Raw genomic sequence first — 26370 nt, 5'->3', positions numbered from 1 at the left:
AAAGCATATATATATATATATATATATATATATATATATATATATATGAAAGCAAAATTATTTTCCAAGAGTCACACAGGCAACCAACTCAAGAAGCAAGATAACCACAGCAAGAGAAAATACCACCTTTTGGAATTTTAGAAATGTGTGTGGAACGAAATAAAAGAATTAGGAAATGGAAATGCAAGGAACAGCATCTGGCAATATGCATGCTGGAAACAGAGATCTGAAACCGCAGATAAAAATATGTAATACAGTAATAATGAAAAAAGCCTACAAGTATAGTGGACAGCAATTTAGATGGGAATTTGCTATGTGCGGCAATAATAAATATAACCTCTGAATAATGACAGGAGAGGCAATTACATATTTGCAATATTGCATTCACTCCTAGGCATCTCAATATGAGAACGATACTGACAAATTACATGGAGTTCAGAGAAAAAAAAACAACAAAAATGATCAAGACACTGAAGAATTATTTTCAAAGGAAGATTAAAATAGCTACATATTTATTTTGGTCAAGAAATACTGAAAGAAAAAGAATTCATCTGATGTAATATTCGAAGGTGGTACACATTAAAGATAGAGAAAAAATTTAAGAGCATTAGAGCTGATAACAAAGAAATATAAGAAAACAAACTATAGGTTAAAAAACCCTGAACATTGAGTATGATTGTCAAATGTGTCTCAGGGAAACAGTTACTATTTCATTTCTTTAATATCCTAACATTACACTGTAGCAGACACCAGGTCTCGAGGGAACATGCTGTAAGAAATTCACTTTTGGGAAAAAATACTGAAATATATAATTCCCTTTCATTTGCATGTAAGAACATGAACACAAACCAAGAACACTAAATCATTCCTTAAAAGTCTGTCAACAGTTCCAACACCCAGGAACTCTTAGGAGTGCAGCATGCACATAACAAAGAATAAGCAAATCACAACAGTAAAATATTTCAATGTAAGAGACACAAAAGGGAAATCTACAGCCTAAGTATCTTTTGGTTGTGAAAAGTCAGATCTTGCTCAAGAAACCTCTTTCTGCATCAGCTTGAATATCAATAAACATGCATTTTTAAAATAACAGTTACAGACAACCACATTTCTCATGGTAATGTCTCCTATTTACAGGGCGTGTCTGTGGTCAATATTTCCAGAACAACAGATTAAGCCCTACCACAGAGAGTGTGAAATAACTGCAGAATAAAGCAAATTTTCAACCCAATTGAATACAGCATAACTGATTTATATATTTTAGTTTTGCTGTAGCCAAAGGCTGAGACCATGGAATTCTGCCATAAAACTTACTTCTCTCAGCGTACCTCTTACTGCTTGAAGTACTATTGATTCCCTCATGTAAAGGAGTTCAGAGACACTGATTATCCAAAAGAAAAAGAATAGAAAAGCAGATGTCTAACCATAAAATCCACACAATTTGGAATACTGTTAGCCCTAGTACAAAGCCTCAACTCAGTATATGAAGTAATCTCCCATCACTAACACAAGCTGTACAAGCATCAAAACACTAAAAGGTAAGCTAGATGCCTCAAGTGGTCTAAATACATTTTGCTCTTTCAGTACGTTCCAAGAAACCTGAATATCTGAAAATAGTTCTATATTATTTGCTGAAAGAGTGAAGAAAGATACAACAGGAAGTTTTCTTAAGATTTTTTTCCAAAGCTTCAATCTAACATAAAAGAGCTCACTCTTCAAGAATAAATCGGTTAATTTGCATACGTACAATATCTGGATTTCCCCAAACTGGACAACTAAACGGCTGAAAATTTAGCAATGCACACTGGTGTTTTCAAGAGACTGTAGCAAATTAGACATGAATCTTTTCTTTGTAACCTTGGTAGTCTTTGTTCAAGGAACAGAACATGAATAGTTTAGTGCATTGTATCTCACCTGTTAATAGCCAACCTCTTTCTGAGGATATCACAGTAAATTTCTAGTACAGCAAATCTTCATCAAATCTCAAACTTAATGTTGTTGATCCTCTGAATTCAGTAAAATCAAATTAAAACTAGAATAAGTCTTACACATTGCCATTTTGATGTAGTTGTCTTTACACACAGAATGAAAAGCTTCAGGTGAAATGCATTCTAGTTCAACATTTTTTATTACAATAGGCAAGAGTGAAATGTGGATTCATTCACATTCACTTTCTTAAGGCTCTGAATGAAATGAAAGCGAGCAATGCAGCAAATCATAATAACAAATCAGCAACAGAACACCTTTCAACTGTTCCCTGATTCTTCTCTATGCACAGTGGCTCCCCACAAAGTTACTGGTTGTCTTGCTGAAGACTGGCATCTTCACGTCAGATGACAAATTGTAATTTGTTTCTTGGGTCTTTTTTCACATTTGATCCTATCTGGATCTAACATTCTCCAAATAAACCATTTTCCAAGCCATATCTTTATTAAACATTGTTTCTTGTTTTGCAAGTAACTGCATTTCTTTTCTTTGACCACTTCTTGATCACTGACTCTCAAACCACCACTGCTGAACTTTCATCCTTTTTCTATTGCCATTATGTTTTAATTCTACCTTTAGGATTTTTTTCTAGGTTTGTCATTATCTCAATTTATTTTAAGATCTCTCTAACCCATTCTCAAAACGACCATCCATCTTCTGGAACAGCATCCACCCTTTGTAGACAAAACTTGTTATCTCTAATATTCACTACTTCATTTTTTCTGTTCTTCAACCTAAAAATTGCAGCTATCTACATTTCTTCCATTATAACTCTGCGATCAGTTAGATCACACATCTTGCCACCAACCACATCTTCCCAATCTTTCTTGCTGCTTGCTTTCAATTTATCAGTTGCTTATGGTTCATTCTGAATTGCTGCATTTCCTACTTCCTTATCCATGTAAGATCTAGATTACATTTTATAAAGCAACGGTGGCCATGAATGTCTCAGAGCATTTTCATTCATTACCAGCAGAGGTTCTATTACCAGCATATAGTACTCAAAAAACATATAGTTTATTACCTCCATCCTTCAGTTTATATTCATTAGTTATCTAATATTCCAGGATCCAGGACTGAGTTTTCTAGTACTTGCACAATGCCTACTTAGGGTTATGTACCCTGAGATTAGATGATAGCACTAAGCACAACTGCAAAAGACAGCAAAAACTGGAAGATCAACAGGAAAAAGCAAAGAAAGGTTTACAATGAAAACAATGACATGCACAAAGGAATTACTGCACAGGTTAGAATGACAAGAGACAGTGTGGAGGATGTCAGCATTCTTTAGGCATTTCAAAAAAGCAAACAGGGAAGCAATAACTCACAGGGAATTTCAGCTTCTATTAAAATTTTTACCATAAAAATCTGCTGTTATTTTAGCATTTTTGTTCCATCTTGTATGACAGACAAGAACTGAACAAGTGTAAAATGGGAATATATGCACACTTAGTGCTTTTATTTTGGATTCATACACTCTCAAGAGCTTGTACCACCACCCTACTTTATCAGCTGAGCTTACTGAATCAGCAAGTAACTTTAGTCCAGCCAAGTGACTATCAGCATGCTTTTACATAAAAAATTCAATGGATTTCATAGCTGCAGAATAGTTATAAACCCAGCATTTAAAATACTTTAAGAACCATTTTACTCTTAAAATTAACAATAATAAATTTATATTTAATTAAAAGCTTTCTCATTGAATTTCACTGCAAGATTTAAAAAAAAAAAAAACTGTTTAGAAACTTTTTTTTTTTTTTTTTTAAATACAGTCCTTTAAGTGAATACTTACTGTATAACTCCTGAGAATAATGAATAGGTGGATGACAGTAAAGAGCAGGACAGAAGTTATGAATTACACAAAAGCTTTGCCGAACGTTATGCTCATATATATTTAGCATGCAGTTGCAAGTCACAGCTGAGCAGCTCCAGTAGTTTGCCACCTACAAACTAGCTACCCCTGTCTATTCCTTCTTACGAACTAAAAATTCTGTTCTATTCACCGGACCCTTCTGCTAAGGCTTTTCAATTATAGCTCTCTCTGGGCTATTAAGGGATGATCAAACCACTGTTTCAGTTTCAGCTGTAGTTTTAACTTCGCCCATATAGTGAATGCATGAAAAACTTGCTGGACTCAGTACAAAGAAAGTGTTGGCTTCCTTGCAAAATGAACTTTTCTTTCATGTGCATTTCAATTCCCATTTCCCCATTCAGATTTAACACCTCTTTGCATTAACCACTATGCTGGCAACAGCTGTCTCCTGCTGTTAACACACCAAGTGATCTCTTGTTTTGCTGGTTAAACTACTTTCTTAAAACATTCAGTGTTGACCTCCTCAAGTACTTCATTCTTTGAATTTTGCATTTTCTACCTACCTGTGCTTGAATCAATTGTAAATGGACTGTAAGATTTTCCAGATATATCAAAAAAATAAACCAAATGGGAAACCCAACCACACTATAGCCACATTGGAAAACGCACACATTTCCTAGAAAAAACTAAACTTAGATACTTAAATTACAATATATTACATAACCTATATTTCTAAGGGAAAAAAATCATTGCCTAAAGTGTCTACAGTATTCCCTTAAACTTCTATTTTATCCAAATACTCAAATGGATTCTTAAAATTTCATAGTAACTAAGAATGAAAACAGGATTTTGTGAAAGAAATGCACTTTTCTTAAATGACAAACTAAGTTTTAAATTATACTATCTTAGAGCAGCTTGAGGGCATAATTTCAAAAATTACTATCAAATGAGGTATGAAAATTCCAAGTAAAAGAGAAATTATCACTAATGTAGACTCTTCAAGGACCTTAACCAAGTATTGACTTTGTGACAAGAGCATTTTTGAAGTGTCTATTACAGAATAATTCAACATATTTGCTCTTAATCAATTTCCTTTGCAAGTTATGCTTGTTACTTAAAATACCCGTTCCTCTCACAGAGTAATCTTCTTGCAGAGTAATATCTGTGAGCCTGCACATGCTCACAGGGTTTTTTTTCCACAGTACATAACACACATATATTAGATTTGGCTTACTGCCATACAAATTTCTGAGTTAAAATTATGAGTGAGAAGGACAAGTGGGATTCAAGATTATACTGCTAGACCTACACAGAGCTGACCCCCCCACTGATGTCAGATATTAATATAAACTCTTAGCCCTATTAACATGCCTTTAAAGAAGTCAGGGTAGCATTACATATTTAGAAAAGTATACTTTTAATATGCTCATGTGTATCAAGTCAGACATTTCAGTAAGGTATCACCGATGACTAAAAGTACACATAACTAATTGTAAAGACATCAAAAATATTACTTTTTAAAAAAAGTTATAACGTAGTAATCATATTATAGGTTTTTTAATTAACCTTTTACTATACCATTTAGAATGTTAACAATAAGATACACAACTATTATTGTTACCTAACTGTTTCCTGGATCTTCTGAAGCGTATCAGCACACTACAATTAAATCTTTTGTAAGGAATCAACTATGTTGACAAAAGGAACAACTATGTTCAGGACAACCTGAACAAAGGAATCAACTATGTGACACCTTTAAATTTATAACCTAATTCTGACACGTAGTCTGCAGTGGAGAGCTGCATTACACCAATGTAATGTCTTGCTACTGCTTAAACTTTTTTCCTTTCTCTTCTGTACCTTTTTTATCACTCTTCTTTCCCCTTTCTTGCTCAGATGTACAGCTGCAACCTTTAACTTATGCACGTTCAGAAGGCAAGATGGTCAGGATTAGGAAGGAAGAACTCCTTCCTTCTCTCAGAGCTGATAGCTGGTCATCAGCTCAGTCCATGAAACTATACTCCTAAATCAGTCTTAAATTCTTTAACCATTAAAATTATCTTATGGAATGTGCCATTAGTCCGCCCTTAAAATGTTTTGGGTTTCTCAAACCCATAACAGATTTTGACATTATAAGCAATTAAGAACAATTAAAAGTATCTCTAAGGAGGATAACGACTTATGAACTGAAGTGGAACATACATCTTCCTATCAGTGTGAGCATGTTTGTGTGAATGTACTTCAGAGAGCGGCCCTGAAGTTATTATTTAAACATAGAGTTAAACCAAAATCAACTTAGAAATTAAAAAGTCCTCAGTAAACTCTCACTATCATCCATGTCCTCTTAATGTAAAATCATTTTTATAGTTAAAAGGTTCTATTTTTTATGGTTTTACTTCTCTTAGTAAACATGACCTGTTTCAATTTTTTAAAACTAAACCAGCATAACGGATTTTATAACTTAAAATAATTGCATTGGATTGTAAGCTAACTTAGAACTTAAAATAGATGATCCAGTTTTCTAATTAACTTTACATTATCCTAAAGACCAAAGCCATTCATTTCTAATAAAACTGGTAACTTTACACGGCAGGATGGTCAGGATTAGTGAAGAAGAATTCCTTCCTTCTCTCAGAGTTGATAGCTGGTCATCATTTGTGAAAATAAAGTGAGAGGAAGGCAAAAGACAATTCAAAAATAAAGAATCAGGTATCTCTTCATTCTTGAATTACCAATGAAAGGGGAAAAAAAATAATCACAAGAAGTATGAAAGGTCATACACATTTTCTAACTCACAAAACCAGAACAATGACATTCAAGCTACATTCTTTCTCTCATCATTCCTTATTGTCTCTATCTCTGTCTTTCTCCATATACCTATTTCTAGGTATCCAGATATATTTTACTCAGGTGACAAAGAAAGAGCTAAAATAAGCACTTTATCTTCCATTTTTGATGAAAAAAATTTTGATATTAAACCATTCTTAGAAAAGCATATAGAAAACCTATAGAACACCAGAATATTATAGTATAGAATACCTCTTTAAATTATTCAAATAAAACAAAAATCCCAAAATAGAAAGAAAATATTTATGCATGCTTTTTGAAATGTTACTCTCACATTGAGAAAGTACTGGTTTAGTGTTGACTTCTGGATGAAAACATTAAGTTGGTGAACTACAAGATACTTAAACAACACACTAACCAGAATCTACTGCAATGTACAGGAACAGTTGCATTGTTCTGAAACAACACGCAAAACAGGAAGAAAATGAAAGGATCACATATATTGGAAATGTTTGGCCTTATCATCTAAATGGATTTTAAAAAATTAATAGATTTTATCTTGAATTGGCAAGAATCTGTAAGGCATGCTCAAAAAGAAAATATTTTCATTTTAAAGTAAATTTTACCAGAAACTTTTAGTTCAAATTAATTTTAAATTTCTTCTAATAGTACATGTCTGAGGAAATCTGACTTTGGCCACTTCCAATAGGGAAGCTCAATTCAATCAGCAGTAGGGACTACATAGGACTTCAAAGATATTTCTTACTGACTGCATTGACACATTGGCATTATTTTGTCTGTAAAGGAAAGGCAGGATAAACAACTGTAAAGGATTGACAGAGTATACACATTCTTCTCCTACTTGAAAGTCATGATCCCATAAGCATCTAGCTACATATGCAACATTACAAACATTAGATATAATTATCTAATGCATACTAATATACACATCAATCGGTACCAATGTACAGATGACAAATGTGTATAAATGCATATACACTCCATATGTAACTCTGGTTTGACTTTTACATCAAAACCGTCAATAGCTTTGCCAAAGCTTTTAGCTCTAGCTTCACTATAGTAAAATATATTATACTATAAAAGAAAGTGATGACAGAAATAGCAATGTTAAATGTATTACAGAAACAGAGAGATTTACTGCAAAATCTTAACATAACTTTGTCATTAAAGGGATAAAACTGAATTGCTGTATGGTACTTTATGATTTACAAAAAACCTCCTAAGACTCTGAACTGCAAATGCTCAACTGTTTGTTGCCATTCTATATACAGCCAGAATAATTCCTGCTCATTTACCTACTACACTAGTGCCATCTTTCTCTCCTACTGTTTCACAAATTGTATGAGATTTTGATGTACTATACAAATAAAACACTACATTCTACTTCCAAACTCTGTACAAAGCCTTTTATACCATAGAGAAATTCAGTTAATGGTTTCCCTAATGTGGGAGTAGTCAAATGCAGAAGTTACTGACAACTCATTAAGCTTGCTGTAATGTCTTTTTTAAAAACAAAAAACCAAAACAAATCAACGAAAATATATACGAAGTATTTGTTTCCCTTATTTATACTTTGAAAAAAGGAATTGATTCTTATGATGGAATGTCTGTCTCCACTGAACATACACAGGCCACAAATACGTTCTTAACTATGGGACATAAAACTAGGTGACAGGGAGCTATGCCATAACATCTGTTACTTTTTCATTTTCAAAATAAAATTTTCAAGATAACTTGAGTCTCCAAGAAGTCTTTACATTAGCATCAAAAATAAATTAATGATGATAAATACTTTCTGTTGACTTTCACTAATCAAACCTCAGAAGTTAAATAATTTTACATTTTCTTGATCAGTTAGTAAAATTCTACAAAGCATTCTTCAGGGCCAGCAATTTATCAATCTTATTACACATTAATTTAAAATACTAAATTTATAATAAATTGAGTAATCCTGAAAAAATTGGATATACACTATCAACATTTTTAATTAGATTAGATAGACGGCACCAAGCTGTGTGGTGTGGTCAACGTGCGGGAGAGAAGGGATGTGCCATCCAGAGGGACCCTGACAGGCTTGAGAGGTGGGACTGTGCAAATGTCATGAAGTTCAGCAGGGCCAAGCGCAAGGTCCTGCACGTGGGCCAGGGCAATCTCAAGCACAAATACAGGCTGGAGAATGAGTGGATTGAGAGGAGCCCTGAGGAGGACTTGGGGGTATTGATGGATGAAAAAGTGACTGTGAGACAGCAATGTGTGCTCACAGCACAGAAAGCCAAACGTACCCTGGGATGCATCAAGAGAAGTATGTCTAGCAGGTCGTGAAGGGATTCCCCCCCTCTACTCCACTCTCATGAGACTCCACCTGCAGTGCTGTGTCCAGCTCTAGGACCCCCACTATAAGAAGGACATGGACCTGCTAAAGCAGGTCCAGAGGCCGCCATGAAGATGATCAGGGGGCTGGAGCACCTCCCATGTGAGGACAGGCTGAGAGAGTTGGGGTTGTTCAGCCTGAAGGAGAGAAGGCTCTGGGGAGACCTTATTGTGGCCTTCCAGTACTTGAAGGGGGCCTACAAGAAATATGGGGGGGACTCTTTATTATGGGGTCTAGGGATAGGACAAGGGGTAATGATTTTAAACTGAAAGACGGCAGACTTATAAGTAAGAAATTCCTTTATTGTGAGAGTGGTGGCACTGGTTGCCTAGAGAAGTTATGGCTGCTCCCTCCCTGGAAGTGTTTGAGGTCAAGTTGGATGGATCTTTGAGGAACCTGATCTAGTTGTTCCTCATGGCAGGAGGGTCGGAACTAGATGATCTTGAAGGTCCTTTCCGATCCAAACCATTCTACGATATGATTATATGATTTATTTCTTTTTTCCTCTGATGAAAATATAAGCCAAGCTTCAAACACAGCTAATTTTTAAATGATTCTGTTAATCAATATACATCCTGAGTTGTAAGTGAAGCAATAAACATTAGATATCAAGTGACACAAAATTTGTAGATTCTTCAGAAAAAAAAAATCAAGAAATAGAAAACAGATGGATAGACAAGGTACAGAATTGCATACTGAAATCTGACACCACTAAAAGCAACACAACAGTTAACTTGGAATCACACCTTTTTTTGTATTTCATTGTTTTTTAATTCTGAAAACAAAGCATTCATTTGTTTTTCCAATTACATTTCCATAAAACTAGGATAATGTAAGCTTCCGACATGATTATCCCACAGAATTTTTGCTAGCTTATCTGTTCCCCTTAAGGGACTGCGCAGGTTATTCATGCAGTCATTCCCCGTGGCACATATTAAAATAAATGTGCAACTCTTCTTGTGAGGTTTGTGCTTGAAAAAACACACTCTACTGCAAGTTGTCCCTATGTTCTCAACACAGAAAAAAAATAATGAAAAGTTTCTTAAAAATACACATTTAAGCCATTGACACTATATCCTCCCCTCCTATTAGTAAAAGCTTCTTCACATGCAGTAGTATCAATATCAAACTATAAATATTTAAATGTTTATTTTCAATAATTTCTAAACGAATTGTAAATGCACTGACATGAGATCTGCTATTTAAGTAATACAACCAGACGACACATTACATTTTCTCAATTCAACAAGAAGGAGGAAGCCGCAAACTGGAAGGGGAAATATTCTCAACAAAACACATAAATTTAACAGTAACCACTATAAGAAGTTATGTGCCATAAGGAGTTATGTTACTATAAGGAGTAATGGTGGCAATTTTCAGTAAAGAGCAGCAAATTAAGGGTCCTTCTCCATTCCTCCTCCCAGACACAACTGCCAGCCCTTCCCTCTCCCCAACATTTTTAAAATTTTTGAATAAATATTCATCTACTTTTTCAGAACATCAAGTTAAATGAAGGCCTCTAGAGAGGTCTGGTTTATGTTGGTAATACAGGCAGTCTTAAACATACAGTGAAAATGAATACTTGTATAGACTTGGAAAAAAAATTCAGCATTCAGTTTCTTTGCACTAAGTGCACTCATAAGTAAAACCATACACTTCTACATGGGGAAAGAATTATTTGCTGTATTGCTGGACTTACTTTAGCATCTAATCAGAAAATTCTGCCAACAAAAATTTCAGAAAGAAACACTAAGTGATACTATGAGATTATGTAATGCTTTGCTGTTAGGGCACAAAACCATTACCAAAACCTAAACAGGGGAGTAGTCAGTTTTGATGACATTTTAGGCAAAACAGAATGCTGTGTGCACACACTCACCCATGACATAATTTGGCATACAAATCCCATCATGTGTACATCCAGTAAACAAAGGCCTATGTGATTTTACTTGTGAATGACCAACTGCACAAAAAAGATTCAGAAAGTAAAACATGGCAAAGGTTAAATATACAGACAATTTTTAAACAAACAAATATATCCCAACTCCTAGTTAAAAACAACAAACCACCCACACAAAACTGCTTACAGGTGGTGCAGAGACAGGAATTTAAGAAAGCCTTAAATTTATTCACCAAAAGGGTTGTCAAGCCTTGGAACAGGCTGTCTAGGGAAGTGGCTGAGTCACTACCCCTGAAGGTACTTATGTGTAGATGCAGTGCTGAGGGACATGGTTGAGTGGCGGACTTGACAGTGCTAGGTTAATGGTTGGACTCAATGATTTTAAAGGTCTTTTCCAACCTAAACAATTCTATTATTTTAAAGCTCTAAAATCTGATCTTCAAATTTTTATGACTACACATAATTAGTCAAGAAGTTAGGAACAAAGCAGAAGAAACCCTAAACATTTCCACGCGTAAGAAAAGCAAACACACTACATGATAACCCTCCACACACATCAATTTACTCACATTCGCAGTACTTCCCTTCCCTCCTTGACATGAAATCCTTTTCCAGGTTGAGAGATCAAAATTTGTTGAGTAGTGCCCTCCTTTAACTGGCCTGGAACTCATGGGAGACTCAACTATCTCACTGGGGACTCAACTCCTCTCCTCTCCCTGGACAGTGATGATGAGATACTATGACTTATAATGCTATTTCCAATGGCTGGGTCTCACAACGCCCAGCAGTGAGGATTGCTGGTGTAACCTAACGGTTGTCAGATATCAAAAGGAGGCCAATTACATGCACAGGGAAAATAAGTGAGACTGGAATGGGCCAAGAAGGAAAGCAAGCAACACATGAAGTCCCATCAAGTCTTCATCCAGTATCTTGTAAAATTTTACTTTCAGCCCTAACACTTAAGAAGGTTCACCATCACCATCCTAGAGTGAAAAAGTACACTGAGGATGCTCTGTCAGGAAAGGAACAAAGATTACTGCAATAGCTAATCATCACTGTTTTCACTTTCTCCTATATGCCATCTGGCCCACAGTGTAAGTCCTATATGAGCAAACAATGTAGGGAAAAAATGAAATGCCCTGGAGATCAGAAAACATATCAACTTAAATTAAAAAAGGAAACAGGATACTATGACATAGCTATTCAAACCTTTCAGCAAAATATTTCATACTTATTGAAATGAACCTACATGAAATAAACTCTTAAGATTTCCAGTAAGCAGTCAGAAATAACATTTCCAACTAGGTACACATGAAAATACTTAGAGAGTATAGAGTTAATGAAAGAACAAAACCAAAAAAAAAGACACTGATAAATGTGCTTTGTAAGCATAGGAGAATCTGAAACAATTTTTCTGAGCAATTAAGATATTCCCCAATATCCTCCTGCATGATAGCATGTCCCAAGTTAAAAGATCCTATGATATTTTATGTTCAGTGTGTGGGACATACACAATGAATGCACAAAACATGGAAAAAAACCCCTATATAGCCTTCACATATTTATTGCTTTCTTGTTAACCAATTCATGCTCTCAGAGAAATATGTATTCCACTTCAGCGAAGCGCTCTTCAGTGCCACACTTAATTCTTATAAGGAATATTGAAATAATCTTAAAATCTTTGACATTCAGTTACTACCCAAAAAATTATAACAATTAGTTTTATACTGATTTAAGAAATGCATCTTGACTAACTTAGCAAAGATCTTAAATGCTCTGCATAGGTTTGAAACAAATACTACTTCTCTGAAAATCTAGATGTACCAGCCAAATTCTGAGAAGGCAAGCAAGTTTTGTAGGAAAGATGTCAGACCAAAATGGCTCCTCTTCTGTTTATGTTCTCTACAGATATTCTGAGAAAATCTGATTAACTGATGCTGCTCTTTGACTACATGAACAATTTATCTACCTCTACATCCACATGCACTCATTTAGTAACAGTCTATAAATGTCTCCCGGGACATGAAAGAAACCTCAAAATGACATTATTAATATGAATAAAATAAAGCATGAGTAGAGTCCTTACAAAATTTACCATCAGAAAGCAAGCCAACAGAAGCAGAAAAACACATCTCTCTAAAAACCAAAAACCAACCCAAACCCCAACCAAAAACACCCCAAAACACCAACTAATCAAAAAAATGAGTAATTTCATGTGCTTTAACCTTTATAAAAAAAATTATTTTTCTGAAAAAAAAGGCCTTCACAAATTTTTTAGTTCTTACATTAGACTTCTTGTTTACAGATATATACAAACTTCTTGTTTACTGATATATACAAACTTCTTTTTACTGATATATACAAACTTGTTTACTGATAACAGTTGCAAGTCATCAAACAAGGAAACTTCCCATCCTGTAAGCATTCCAGACATTAACCATCCCTGTACAAGGAAACTTCAGTACATTATTTAATGTGTGTCTTCAATATACACTGTATACTTAGCACGGAGTAAGATGTAGAATCATATACACATACCCCACTACAAATTAGGTTTGTTGTTGCTTCTCTTCTGCAATACCAAGCCAACAGTATCATGTCTCTCTTCCCTTGAAAGCAACCAGTCAGGAATACTACACCAATACCTCTAGTCTCCTCTTTAACTAAAATCCTTTGAATTAATCTATTAAATGTGAGCAAACTCAGAACACTGAAATGAGGTAGACAGGGAAATCAGAAGAGAAATGATGATGGCAGGAGCAGTCCAGACATTTTTACACATCAACCTTCTCCTACATACTCAACATGTTCAACCTCAACACAAACAATCCAGAAAAATCAGAGCATAAAATCCTTCAGAAGTCTCAAAACGAGAATCTGAAGAACTTCTTTCACATGACAACAGGATGAAACACAATATTTGAAACAGGTTAAGCTATGCTATCTTAAAACAAAATTGCAAGTAGCTTCAAAGGACGGTGTTTAGTAAGGAAGTCTCTCTCAAAATAAACAACCTACGGAGCCCATATAGTCTCCAAATAATGAATTATCATCATATGCAATTACATTTAATGACAAGGGGGTGGAGGGAAGGAGAAGAGTGTGGTAATGCTCCAAAGTATGCTGGTTTAACTGTCACAGAATTTTTCTGTAACGACAGATTCCAAGAATAATGTGTCCATAATCTGATTTGTACAGATGACAATAATTTGCAATGATATTTCATAGTCTGATGAATACGAAATGCTCAAGTGGAAGACTCAAACCTATTCTGCAATGCCTAATGATACACACAGAAAACTGAAAGCAATTCTTTTATGCTTAGTATAAATTACCTCCTCTCAACTGAAATTTGATTGCTTTTAGTTTATTAGAAAGTAAAATGCAGTTCCTTAACCACCTTTAAATGTCAGTTATTAACATTTCAGGGCCAGTAACTTTCAGAGGAATAGTTGTGATCATCTGTATACTCCAACATGGATACACCAAACTGAAGTCTGAAAAACTACGTTGTTTCTCAGAGGATAGAGGTGCTAAAGAAAAATATGTACTAGTAGTTTATCAGAATAAATGTTTTCCACAATGCTTGTCTCTAAATACTGCCTCTTAAAAAGAAGGCTGGGGAAATAAATACAATACATAAAGAATTATGCTGACAGAACCCGAAGTTTAATTCTGTGTAAAGGCATGTATGATTATGCTCTGCAAAAGATGTGATGGAATTTAAGGCAAAATTTCCAGTAAGTAAAAAGTCTGTGGTAAGAAAATTAAAAAGAGAAAGATTTGAATAGACTATGAAAAGTAATTTTTCAGCCTGACAGACAGAGGCAACTGAAAACACCACATACTGGTGAGATGGAAAATGAGACACATCCCAACAAAATAACTGCCTAAAACTAAAGTGTTTTAATAAAGCAGAAAGATCACTTTTTGTGGAAACTAAATCCACACTGATAGCTTTTTAGATTAAAATTAGTTAATTAATAAATACGTACCACCACTCAGGAAGAAGGGTAGCCCAAAATAGTTAGATTTCATTGAATTCATTTAGTCAATGAGCAATTATGAACTGTAAAATTGTTTAGAAATTTTTCCGAACAGTACAGAAGCCAAAGAATGGAAGACATCAGATTCTTGTCCGATGCAACTAATTTTTCTACAGTAATCTTACATCTGGTTAAGTGGACTGTACAATTCTAACAGCCTTGATTTTAGTATAGACAATGAGGACAGAAGCTAGACAAAAGATCCAATCAAGACACATTATCTACTGCACCAAATTAATTATTCAACTGGAAAGACTTCCTGCTTGACATACAACCCAAAAAGATCACAGTGCAATGCCAAGGCCATCCAGGCCAAAAAGCCATGAAGAAATGGCACCCAATCCTTCAAATTAGTATTTGCTTGTTGTAAATCAAGATACTGGAAATGGGTTTAAAGCCTCCATAAAACCAATAGGCAAAAGGCTCCTCCAGGTTAACGAGGCAGCTATAAGCCTTCACGATTTAGTGGTTTTCAGTGTTGCTCTGCACATTGCTGGAAAGAGGTTTGAACACCTTCAGAAAAAACTCACAGGAATTTACTTCTTCACTTACCTGAAAGAAGGGACAGGTATAAGAAAGCCCTGAATTATAATTTGATTTAATTCAACACATCCAGATGCTCTTAAGAGTTCTCTGAGGTACAAGACCCAATGTTACCGAATTTGAGCTCTCAAATGTCTGCCAGCATGAATTAACTGTAATTCAAAACCCTTTGCTATTTCCTTAACTCATTTCTTATTGGAGGAATGAGTTGAGGGAAGCTGCAAAGTGGATTTTGAGTTGCCACAAAACAAAACAAATTACAGAAGAATTACAATTATACATACCTTAATAATAGTTTTTACCTTCTTACCTCTAGGCAGAAATACAGTGCAAGATACAGGAAGAGGAAACTAAGCTAAACTACAGTCTTAATAATTAGTATTTTTAAGTTAAATACTGTAAGCAAAGAGTTTGTATAAGTTCTAGCTTGTTTTGAAAGTAATCAGAATAAGGGCATAACATATACAAGTGCAAACACTACAGTCTTTATTTCCTTCATATAATAATAGAGAACAAAAAGAAGGAGGGTAATCATTGTGTAAATGGCCGAACAAGGACTATCATGTGACTGAAGAAATGCAGAATGGAAAAGGGAAATCAAGGACTTGGTTTTTGGGGAAAAAAAATGTCACAAGATAAGCACTTAGGCTACATTTTCATAATTTATTAAGGAAAAAATCCTCCAAGTTAGAGAATAAAATTAAGACTTAAATTTTACAGTATTACGTTGACTTTATTTTTCTTTTTTTTTTTCACAAAACAAACTATTGAGTCAGGAAGGCCCTTAATGTTCCATGCTTTTCAGCTGTTAGTATAATCTTACATGTTTTACAAGGAAAAACAAGCAGTTCTTATTTCTACAATGGCTTTTCAGGGTTTTGTTTTTGTTCCCCTGCTACAGTGAGGGAAATAGAAGGGTACAGTATTGTAGTGTTACATACAAGTTATTTAGAAGAACTCTAAAACACTGGAATCCAAATATAATTTTATTATTTCAAATATTTATGAATTGCATACCTAAGACATATTTTGCAAACACTACAAAAAAAAAAAAAAAGCCACGGTTTTAGTGTTCTTACATATGTTTATATGGGTATGGTATGTTATTATTGAAAAAAATTCCCTACTAGATTTTTGATTTACTTTATGTAAAACACAGCTTTATCTTCTATATTTCTAACCATGAAGAAAATAAATAGCAGTATGTTTGGTGTCAGAGGGACTGAAAGCTTATACAGACTCAGGACAAAGTGGGTGATGGACAGTATACAATCAATTATTAAAGAATCTTAAGATCATCTAGTAACAATTTTTCAATTAAAGTGGAAAACAGAATGTATCCTGAGAATATCAAGCAGATTCAATCTACTGTCAAGAAAAAAAAAAAAAAAGGCACAAACAAAATAAACCAAAACCAAAACTCTTGTACTAATACAGCGCCATTCAGTATTAGAGATAGCGGGAATAGAGATGACTGTTAATTAGCAGGGGGTGAAAGGAAAATGAAATTATATTAAACCTCTTAACAATGTAAAGAATTTTAATTAATTCACTACTTTTTGGTTCCCTTCATTAATTTACTACTTTTGATAATTATAAAGGTTCCCAAAAGTAGATCAAAAGCTCAAGTGCTTAAACAACAGGTCATGTCATCAAAATAAGGTCACTGTAATATTTTATCTTTCAAGTGACTAGTTGTCCAACTTTCTGCTTTTCTTGTGTTTTTTTTTTCTTCCTCCCAGTAGTATACTTTCACCAGTATATATTTGGTAGAAGAACTAAATTCAACACATGAGTACCAAAAACTGTTCTGGAGAAAACAGTAGAGAATAATCAATTCTATCACAGACTAGATTTATGTCTTTAAGTCAATTCACTGAATTTTTTCTTAAAATCAACAACTCTTTCAAAAAGAGGTCTGAAAAAATGGCAATATTAGGTCATCAGAACTCACATACAGTCTATTTCTACATTAGTAACAAATCTTCAGTGAAGACAGCTAAGAAAGACTTAACTATCTAGAAGTTACCTGGAAAGACTGAAACAAAACTCAGCATAACACTTCTAATACAACTTCATTGTTGCTGATAACACCAATCAGTGAAAGAGAAGTAATTATTGAGGTCAGTTTAAAATCTGTTTTGTTCTCTTGTAAAGAGGAAATATCACAGTTACTTAAATCTTATGACAAAGAATTAAGTATTCAGCAGCATAACTATGTTTTGCATTTGTGTGTGTGTGTGTGCTACCTAGATTTATATAGTAATATGAACACTGAGATAAGGAAAAGTGACCAACAGTGTTCAGCATAAAAGACAAACCCAAGTATCAGAGCATGACTCCAATGGGTGATTAAGAACTGAAAATGCATAATGCAGACTAGAGTTAGCATCCAAACACAAAAAAAAATAAAGAGCAAGGTCCTAATCAACTTTCTCCTGCAAAAATCCTATAGCTGCAAGGACCTTTTTAGCAACAAAACAGTAAAACCTGGGAAAGAAACTAAAAAAATTTTGTTTATTGTGAAGATGTTGGTTATTTATCTTAAAGAACTATAATTATCTAAATTAGTTGCTTGAATTTATGCTATTCACTTAGGTTCCTCTGAGGAAAAAAAAAAGAACCTTGAGAAAGGTACCTTTCATTTATGAATAGACTGAAAGGTCCTTGGAAAAATACCTTATTTCTCCCCAGTACCAACTGAGGAAGCCTCAATGACTAGATCAGGATGCAGCATAATGTTATGACTACGCTACTTCAGCAGCAGAATCCCCTCTCCATACAGTGCCCAGCACCCTGTGTCAGCTTTAACAAACTAACTCTGAAATAAAACACACCTGGGGGGAACAAAAAAGCAGTCCATCTCATTCGATTCATCCTGTGGCTACATGACTGATGATCCAAGATGGGAGGCGAGGGAAGAGGAAAAACATGTGGTCAGAGATAGGTAGAAGAGGCAGGAAGAATGACCACTGTTTCAGGTTGGCACCTCACTACTAGATCAACTTAGTCTTAACACCAGGCCAAGAGACTCTGACCACTATCTTTCAGAGGTTTAAAGTAAAATAAAAGCCACTCCTCAAGAATGTAATCAAAAGCATGAAGGCTGATTATTAACCCATAAAAAGGGTTAAAGTACAATCATACAGTAACAAACTAGCACCTTACAAGCTCAGCTAATGGGATAAGAATAAGCAAAAAAAAAAAAAAAAAAAAAGGAAAAAGTTAAATTTTCATACAAATAGCAATGCTTCAGCTGAGAAGAGCTTCAGTTATCTTTAAGTAGAAAAAGGCCATCTCAGAGGCCATAAGGGCATCTGAGAGCTAAAGGCAACAACACAAGTTGAAAACCACTGGTAGAAAACAGTTGTTGACTGTTCAGCCTCTGCAACAGTAATAACATGGCTATATGACCCAGAGGTAAGAAATTAAAATAAGCACAGTCAGCTCATCATTAAGGAATCAGTATACAGATATGAATACTTTTTGTGCAGCTTTTTACAGTAAGAGTAAACAGCAAATAATTGTGTATATTTTTTTTAAATCAAAATGTCCCTCTATTTCCATGACATTCACAAATAAAGCCTTATGAAATTTCCAATAGATATAAGGCTAATACATTCTAAACCTCATAAAAAAGATTTCAAGGCATACACCTCCACCACAATATTTAGCAAAGAAGAAATCATTGAAACAAGAACAAAATCATGATACAAAATAGTGATACATATGTCTGGTTTTAGCCATACATACATACATATGTAGTAAAAACCTTCAGAATATATATTTTAAAAGACTGTTCCTTTACAGAACAACATACAATGTACATGAAATAAAATGGAAAATTGTGTTTAAGAGAGTACGCAACAACTTTTAGAGAGAATATATGCATAAAACTTTGGCTGACACGTCAATTATTCATTTTCAAACAAAACAATTGAAATTTATTATACAGGAGGAATACCACATGATAATACACTTTTATGAAGTTTCGTATAGACAATTTAAAGTTGCAATTTTGTTTGTGTATTTGCTTAAGTATTTTTCTACACGTGCAGTCAGCACTCTTTGCATAAGCAAGCATTAATTTCTATAGGGGTACAGCTTTTGTACAGACTATGTAGTTTATATTTTTTAATACAATTTGTTATCACATACCCACGTGTCTGCATGAACAGGCCTGATGTTGCTGAGAAGCACCTCTTCATAATTTCCATAATCACAGAATTTAACAACTGCTGTTGTCCCAGAAGAATGGAGAGCTTCAATTTCTGCTCGGTAGAACTTAAAAGAGAAATTTTCAAAGGTCATAAAATACTACCTGAAATACCACAAACAAGTTAACAACTACCTTCTCATATATGTGTGTGTATACATCTACATATATATTTAGTTTTAGTCACTATTAGATTTTGAATGAGATTTACACCAGATATTAAACTTCCAGATGGTAGACTGCAAGGACACAGTAGAATATATAGAATATTCACTGAGAAAATACAAATGAATGAAATTAGACTGAACATTCAAAAGACTTCATTATTCTGAAAGCAGAACAAATTCATCACTAACAAAAATGCTGTTGTATACAGAGAAGTGTTACTGTAATAGTTTAATACACATGTATCAATAAGTGCCTATCAGTCATATACACTGTACATACTAATATATACCTATTTTAACACATAATATGATAAAAATATGGTAAAACTGCTCTTTCAAGAAATCCTTCTTCTAAACACAGAACTTTATTTTTTGACATCTATGCAAACACAAATCAGCTTTCTCTAAGAGATTAAATTGCTTTTATCTTACTGAAAACAAAGACATCACTGCCTCCTAACACAGTTACGCTCAACACTGTGTTTTATCATCACATTTCAAAACTCTCCTAGATATGAGTAGTAGCATTTATTTAACTAACCAAAAAAAAAAGTAATCCTCAAAAAAAAACCCCTTCTAATGTGATGAATACTTTTCAGATAACAGTTTGGGATCACCTCATATCTGCTTATTTTGCAAGTGTCATACTTCCCAGAATATCAAAAACTTATCTCACAGTAATGTAAGTGTGCTTCTCAAAACAGGAAACAATTCCATAATATGCCATTATATTTCACACTAATCCATCCACCCAAGCTACATATTCCTGCTTCAGAGAGACACTCACTATATGTTACAACTACCAAAACTTTTGCATGACTTATCTGTTTTAGTCATACAAACAAAAGAGAGAAAAATAAGGTCATGCTGCTAAGCAAACACTACTTCCTGTAAAAAAAAAAGACAAAACAAGACGAAAACATTTAAATAACTAAGAGAAAATAAACAACAACAAAAAAGACAGGAAGTGGTGGGAATAAAACCTATGCAAAGAACAATAATATTTAAGATAGTTCTCAGATTATCAGAAAGGTCAAAAACTGAAGAAAGTATCCAAGAAGAGTGACAGAGAACTCCTGAACAGATAATAATAAATCAAAGAAAACAACCTAAAACTTTTTTAGCAAAGGAGAAGATGAAAGTGTCTTGCCACAAGAGAAATCCTATTAATAGGAAAGGCAGAAGAAAATGAAGTATTTAAACTTTTAAAAATCAGTAAAGCAGAACTATCAATGCAGCATAACTCATTTGTTCCACAAATTCTTCAGCTCATAGTCTACTAGTGATCATAAAAAATAAGCCTTTTACTGTTTCCTTTCTGTAATGACGGAAATAAAAAGAAGGAGCTTTTTAAACAGTCCTGTTCCTGCAGACTCTGGTCCTCCCTTGAGCTAGTAAAGGCTGTATGCTGACTTATTCTGGAAAAAGGGATTACACATCTACCATTACAGACTATTCCAGATAGCACAGCACCCTGTTTCTTGTTCCTTGTAAAATAATATGGGTACCTAGATCCACATTCATCCCTTCAATCTTTTGGCACTTGAGTCAAATGCTTCAGTTAGGAGCCTAGTCATCCTAAACTCCACCTAAATGAGAGAAACAGTCACCTTCAAGATGACTTTATTTTAAGTGCTTAATGTTTCATGCAATGAATATAAGCAACATCTCCTAAATAAATAAATAAATAGAACAAGAAGCTAGACAAGAAGCACACTACACACCAATGATCAACGTCTGTGTCTCTGTGCTAGCGTGCTAGATCTCCAACATGTACATAAGAAAACAATAAAGGTACAATTTGAGGTATTTCTCATTGGGCAAAGGCATACCTTGTTGTCTTCCCAATAAAGAGCAAAACATTCATCCCCTGGTCTCCAACTTTTTCCATACTCCATGTGAACTGATGGTTCTAGTATTTTCTCTGGTTTGATGGGTCCAGATCTCCTTTTGGGACCAGTGTTGTAATACAATATTTTATCATCAAAAGATGGGATCGTAGTGGGTCCTGATGATTTGATAGGTCCTACTCGTCTTCCCTTCTGATGATGCTCAGTATCTCCATTTGGTACAGCATTAAAGTTGTCAGTTCTACCAGAATTTTGGTAATCATTATTAACAACAAAATGTTGCTCACTTTTTACCATAAAGGCTTCACTACTTACTGTTCGTGCCTTCCTATCACAAAAATTTTCAGAATTGTGCATTTGGTTTTCCCTTTTCCCACGTTTCTGGTTATTGTTGTCTGTAGTATCTTGAGCAGCAGAGTTCTCCTTGAATTCTGTGAAAGACACCCCTTTTCCTACTCTGTTTTGCATATTGTTATCCCTTTTTTTGAAAGTAATATCACTCTGGTGAGTGACTATAGGATAAGCTAAATCCTTTGGCCTATCGTTTCTAGGATAATGTCTGTCACTTTTATTTTTTTCATCTGTCCAATGTTCTAAAGAGCCGTGCCTTTCAGGAACTCTGTTTCTTGGTAACCCACTACTTTCCAAAGCCTGCCTTGAATTTTGAATATCCCTTTGAAAACGAGGGGGTTTCTCATTCCTTGGTTGTCTCATGTCATTGCGAGAAATGTGTCTTGAATGATTCTCTTTGATGCCATTCTGTTCTGTATTCATAACTTTGTGCTGCACTTGATGCGGTAGCTGAAATTGCAATTTTGGTTCTACAAAGAAAAAAATTATTTCAATTATTAACATATTTCACACAAACATATTTTAGAAATACTGTTTCAGACCCTAACTGATAAAGTAGTAGTATTTTTAGAAAAGTATGCAGTATTTACCTTTGTGATACAGAAATGGAATGATACACATAACATTTAGCAGAGACATTTGAACTATAATTCCTAGTTATTGGAAAACATACATTACTTTGGGCAGTACTTAGAACTAACCCACCTACCAGTACGGAAAAAGGCAGGCATAAATTTCCAGGAGGTTACTCATTTCTCCCTATGGACATCAATAACTCACTTGAATAGCAGCCATTTAAGACAGTAGAATTCCAACATGGAGAAAGGAAAAGGGAGGAAAATGAGGAGAAAGAAGGAACACTTCTAATCTGAATTGAAACTTTCTATACAAATAACCTGTTAACAGCTCTTGAGCACAAAAGACAAAGGCGAGAAGTAGAAGTAATAAAATGAACACAGCTGACAAACCACAGATAACAGAAATTGTAACAAAGGCCAGAACTCTGGAGACCCTGATCAATGAGCCATAACAGGAACTACTAAAACATTAACTTCAAGAGATTCAACCAGAACTATAACCGATGAGAAGAAAAAACAAGATTATCATGGATCTCATGACAAAGATCAAACTTACTATGGGATGCTGGGGAGGTGGGAGATCTGTGAAACATTTTATGGATTTTTTTTCTTTTAGGCAAACATGGAATTTTTAATGGGATGTTTAGGTGAAGAATCAAGAGAAGGGAAAAATCAAGATGAATCCAGGAGGAACAGGCATGAGCAAATAAAGAAGGAATGACATTAAACACAACAGTTGCAAATAAACAGGCTTCTAGTCAAGATACCTGTCAGACCAACTCCTGCACATGACCACTGTAGCCTGTCTCATCTCCTTATTAAATTCAGCTTCTGAAAATCTTCTGCGTGATTAAGTTCTCTATTGAGTGTGTGAGGGGACATGTTTTTAAACCTGCTGGCGAACTTGAGACAGGATAAACTGGTAAGTGGGACAAGACCTGGCAGCTGAATACTGAAGAGTCTTTGGGTCTGTAGGCCATCTACCAGAGAGAGCACAGGTCTGGGCTCAGACACTGGACAGACCTACATAAGTACACTCACGTAACCCTCCTGCAAACTTCAGGTAATACTAGCCAGCAAGCTGGACAAGCAGCATCTGAGATGGGTACTAGAGGTCTACAAGGGTCTAAGGGGCCAGGAGAGGCCCATGCGAACATGTGCATGGGGGTGGCTGGGTAGGATCTGCTAGCAGACTTTGAACCTGATTGAAAAGGAAAGCATAAACCCATTAAAGTGACTCAAGTTTATATGAGCAATTTTCTGTCACTGTGGGTGCCTGCAAAGGTGTCGATTCTCTTGACCTGGCCATCCATGGCTGTTTGCCATGTACGTATTGTGCACATGAGTCTGGTGTGAGTGCACCCAGGCTCTCTGCTGCCTGGCCCTGAATACAATCCTACGGGAAGGAAGAACTTCAGTTTACGTTACAACTAGAAACAATGAATGCTGATACCTGACAACAAATAAATCTATTTTCATAATTACTTGCTATATGGTAAGAGTTAAAATTAAAATGTAAATTTTAGTTGTGGTTTGTTTTTTTAAGTACTTCCAAGCATCGCATTATGAAAAATAGCTATTTTTATCCATGTGACTGAATTGGCTAATAAGAATCTGGTTTTATTTTTTTACATACACTTGATTTACCCAAACTTTTAGAAGTAAAAAAGATTTGACTAGTTTTCTGAGGGTTTTTTTAAGTGATGTAAGCATACATGAGGCTTAGCATGATAGTAATCTTGATATAAGTAAGTCTTACTGCAAAATTTATGACCTTGAAACCTATAATGTTTTTAAAGCATGAATATGTAAATACATTGCTCAGAACCAAGAGTTTAATAAATATCCATTTTCTTTTTAAAAATGAAAAGATTATTTTCAAAATCCTGTAATATCTAAAATTTTACTTTTTTTTAGATTAAATCCTTCAATTTTAAAAGTACCTCTTTAACTTTACTTTACAAATGTAACATGAAAATACCACTTTCTTGTATATCTGTAACTTTTCTGTGAGTGTCTTCATTACACTTTCCCACTTCTATATAACACATATATTTCCTATCATCTAGAAAGGTCTGTCTTCCTAATTAATTAACAGCCTTCATTCATGACATGCTTAATTTATACTACTTCTCTTCTGGTAGTAAAGTCCTTGGGCTTCCCCACCTAAACTCTCATGTCTATTCCTGATGTTACCTAAATATTAAATGACTGAATGTTTACTGCCTTGTGTACACCTTTAAAGAAGAATCTGTATAAAATTCTAGAATGCTTATTAAATAAGGTGATTGATAATTATTATGTAATGTGAAATTCATTAAACAAAGTCACTTGCACAGGGGAAAGTTGTTCCAACAGTAAAAGCAAAGACTAGATTGGGCATGTTAACATTTTGCTAGTTGGCAGGATTTTAGGACTGACTTAGAACTTTAAGTTTCCTCTCAAGGGCTGTCCTTGAAGAAACGTTTTCTGAGCTGAGGTGGGTAGTCACCTGAGACAGCATGTAGTACATACTCAAGACAGGCCTCTGTAAAACTGCAAGACTTATTCCCAAAGCATGTAGAACAGTTATTAATACTTTAGTTGAAGCCTGAAAGACTGAAACATGTATTCTTCTAGAATTGAAAAAAGTTTACTGGAATTTCTATTGAATTCCATAGCATGAAATAAGTAATATTAGCTATTGTCTACATGCCTTAGTGAAAATAGCTAGTTTTACTAAACAGCAAAAATCTGGATATAATAAATCTCTGAGCAACCTACTTCTGTCACACAGTTGCAGAGACCTTCTCTTTCTACCTTTCTTCAACCTCTTTGATCTGCTTTTCAACAGAAATCTATAAACATTCTCATGAGACAGTATTTTCTGCCTTTAGAAAGGTAGTATTAATCTTCAAAATCTAGAAAGAAGTAATTAGGAAGTCAAATGCTATTCATCTACTTTTCAAGAATTACCTGTAAAATAGGACTTCTAAGTTTCATTTGGAGTTATAACACACTATTCCACAAAGAAGCACAGATTATAACAGAGTAAGTGCTAAGAAAAAATAGCAACGCATTTAAACATTGGCATCAATAGCTCCACCCAGAACTAAGTAGCTAGGAAGAATTTCTATTAACTCCTTTTTTCAAACAACAGAAATTTTAGCAGTACGTTAATAGAAAATGGCATCTGTTGCAGATGTATTTAACAACAACAAATTTCTAATATACCAGTTGCAAATGTAAGACTATTGGATAATCAAATAAATTATTTCTACCTAACACAGTGTGATTAAAATATAAAAGCAACAAGATGACTTTAAAGTGTGTCGGAACTTTCAGTTACAGTATTTTTTAAATAGCATGGGAAAACTAAAATACTACTAAATACTAGACAGCATGGTAAGAGACTAGAGAATTTCAAAACAGTGAACACAGGCATCTTTTTTCTAGAACTATCTACTGTGACATGCAAAAGCTGCTCACAAACACATGACATTTTTCTACTATAACCTTAAGGTATGTAAAAGGTAGTGAACTGATGGCTTCTACAAAGACGCAGTTACACTAAAAGCTTCCCAGGGGACTACATCATCCAAAACAATCTTAAGTGAGCAGGACACATTTTGTACAGCGTTCAAGCACAACCCATTCACAAATGGAAACTGCCTAACAGAAAATGTTAATTTATCAACAAGTCAGTGAAAAAAGCCTAGAGATGAGAATATTACAGCTTCTTCATAAATGTGTGTTGTTTAG

General features: G+C 34.5%; 1 protein-coding gene across 2 annotated transcripts in view; it reads right to left on the bottom strand.

Annotated features, from left to right (window-relative positions):
* The window catches only part of TDRD3 (tudor domain containing 3), a 65048-nt gene that overhangs the window by 699 nt on the left and 37979 nt on the right, over positions 1-26370 (bottom strand). For both annotated transcript variants that reach the window (XM_026843904.1, XM_026843913.1), the window contains exons 10-11: positions 21683-22521; positions 19626-19751 (exon numbers count right to left, since the gene is read on the bottom strand). In XM_026843904.1, the coding sequence (XP_026699705.1) occupies positions 19626-19751; positions 21683-22521 (965 nt within the window). The remainder of the gene's footprint in view (positions 1-19625; positions 19752-21682; positions 22522-26370) is intronic.

The sequence above is a fragment of the Athene cunicularia genome (genome assembly GCF_003259725.1).
Source record: "Athene cunicularia isolate RWA chromosome 1 unlocalized genomic scaffold, athCun1 chr1_part1, whole genome shotgun sequence".
Classification (NCBI taxonomy): Eukaryota; Metazoa; Chordata; class Aves; order Strigiformes; family Strigidae; genus Athene; species Athene cunicularia.
This window is presented reverse-complemented; position numbering and strand designations above follow the sequence as displayed.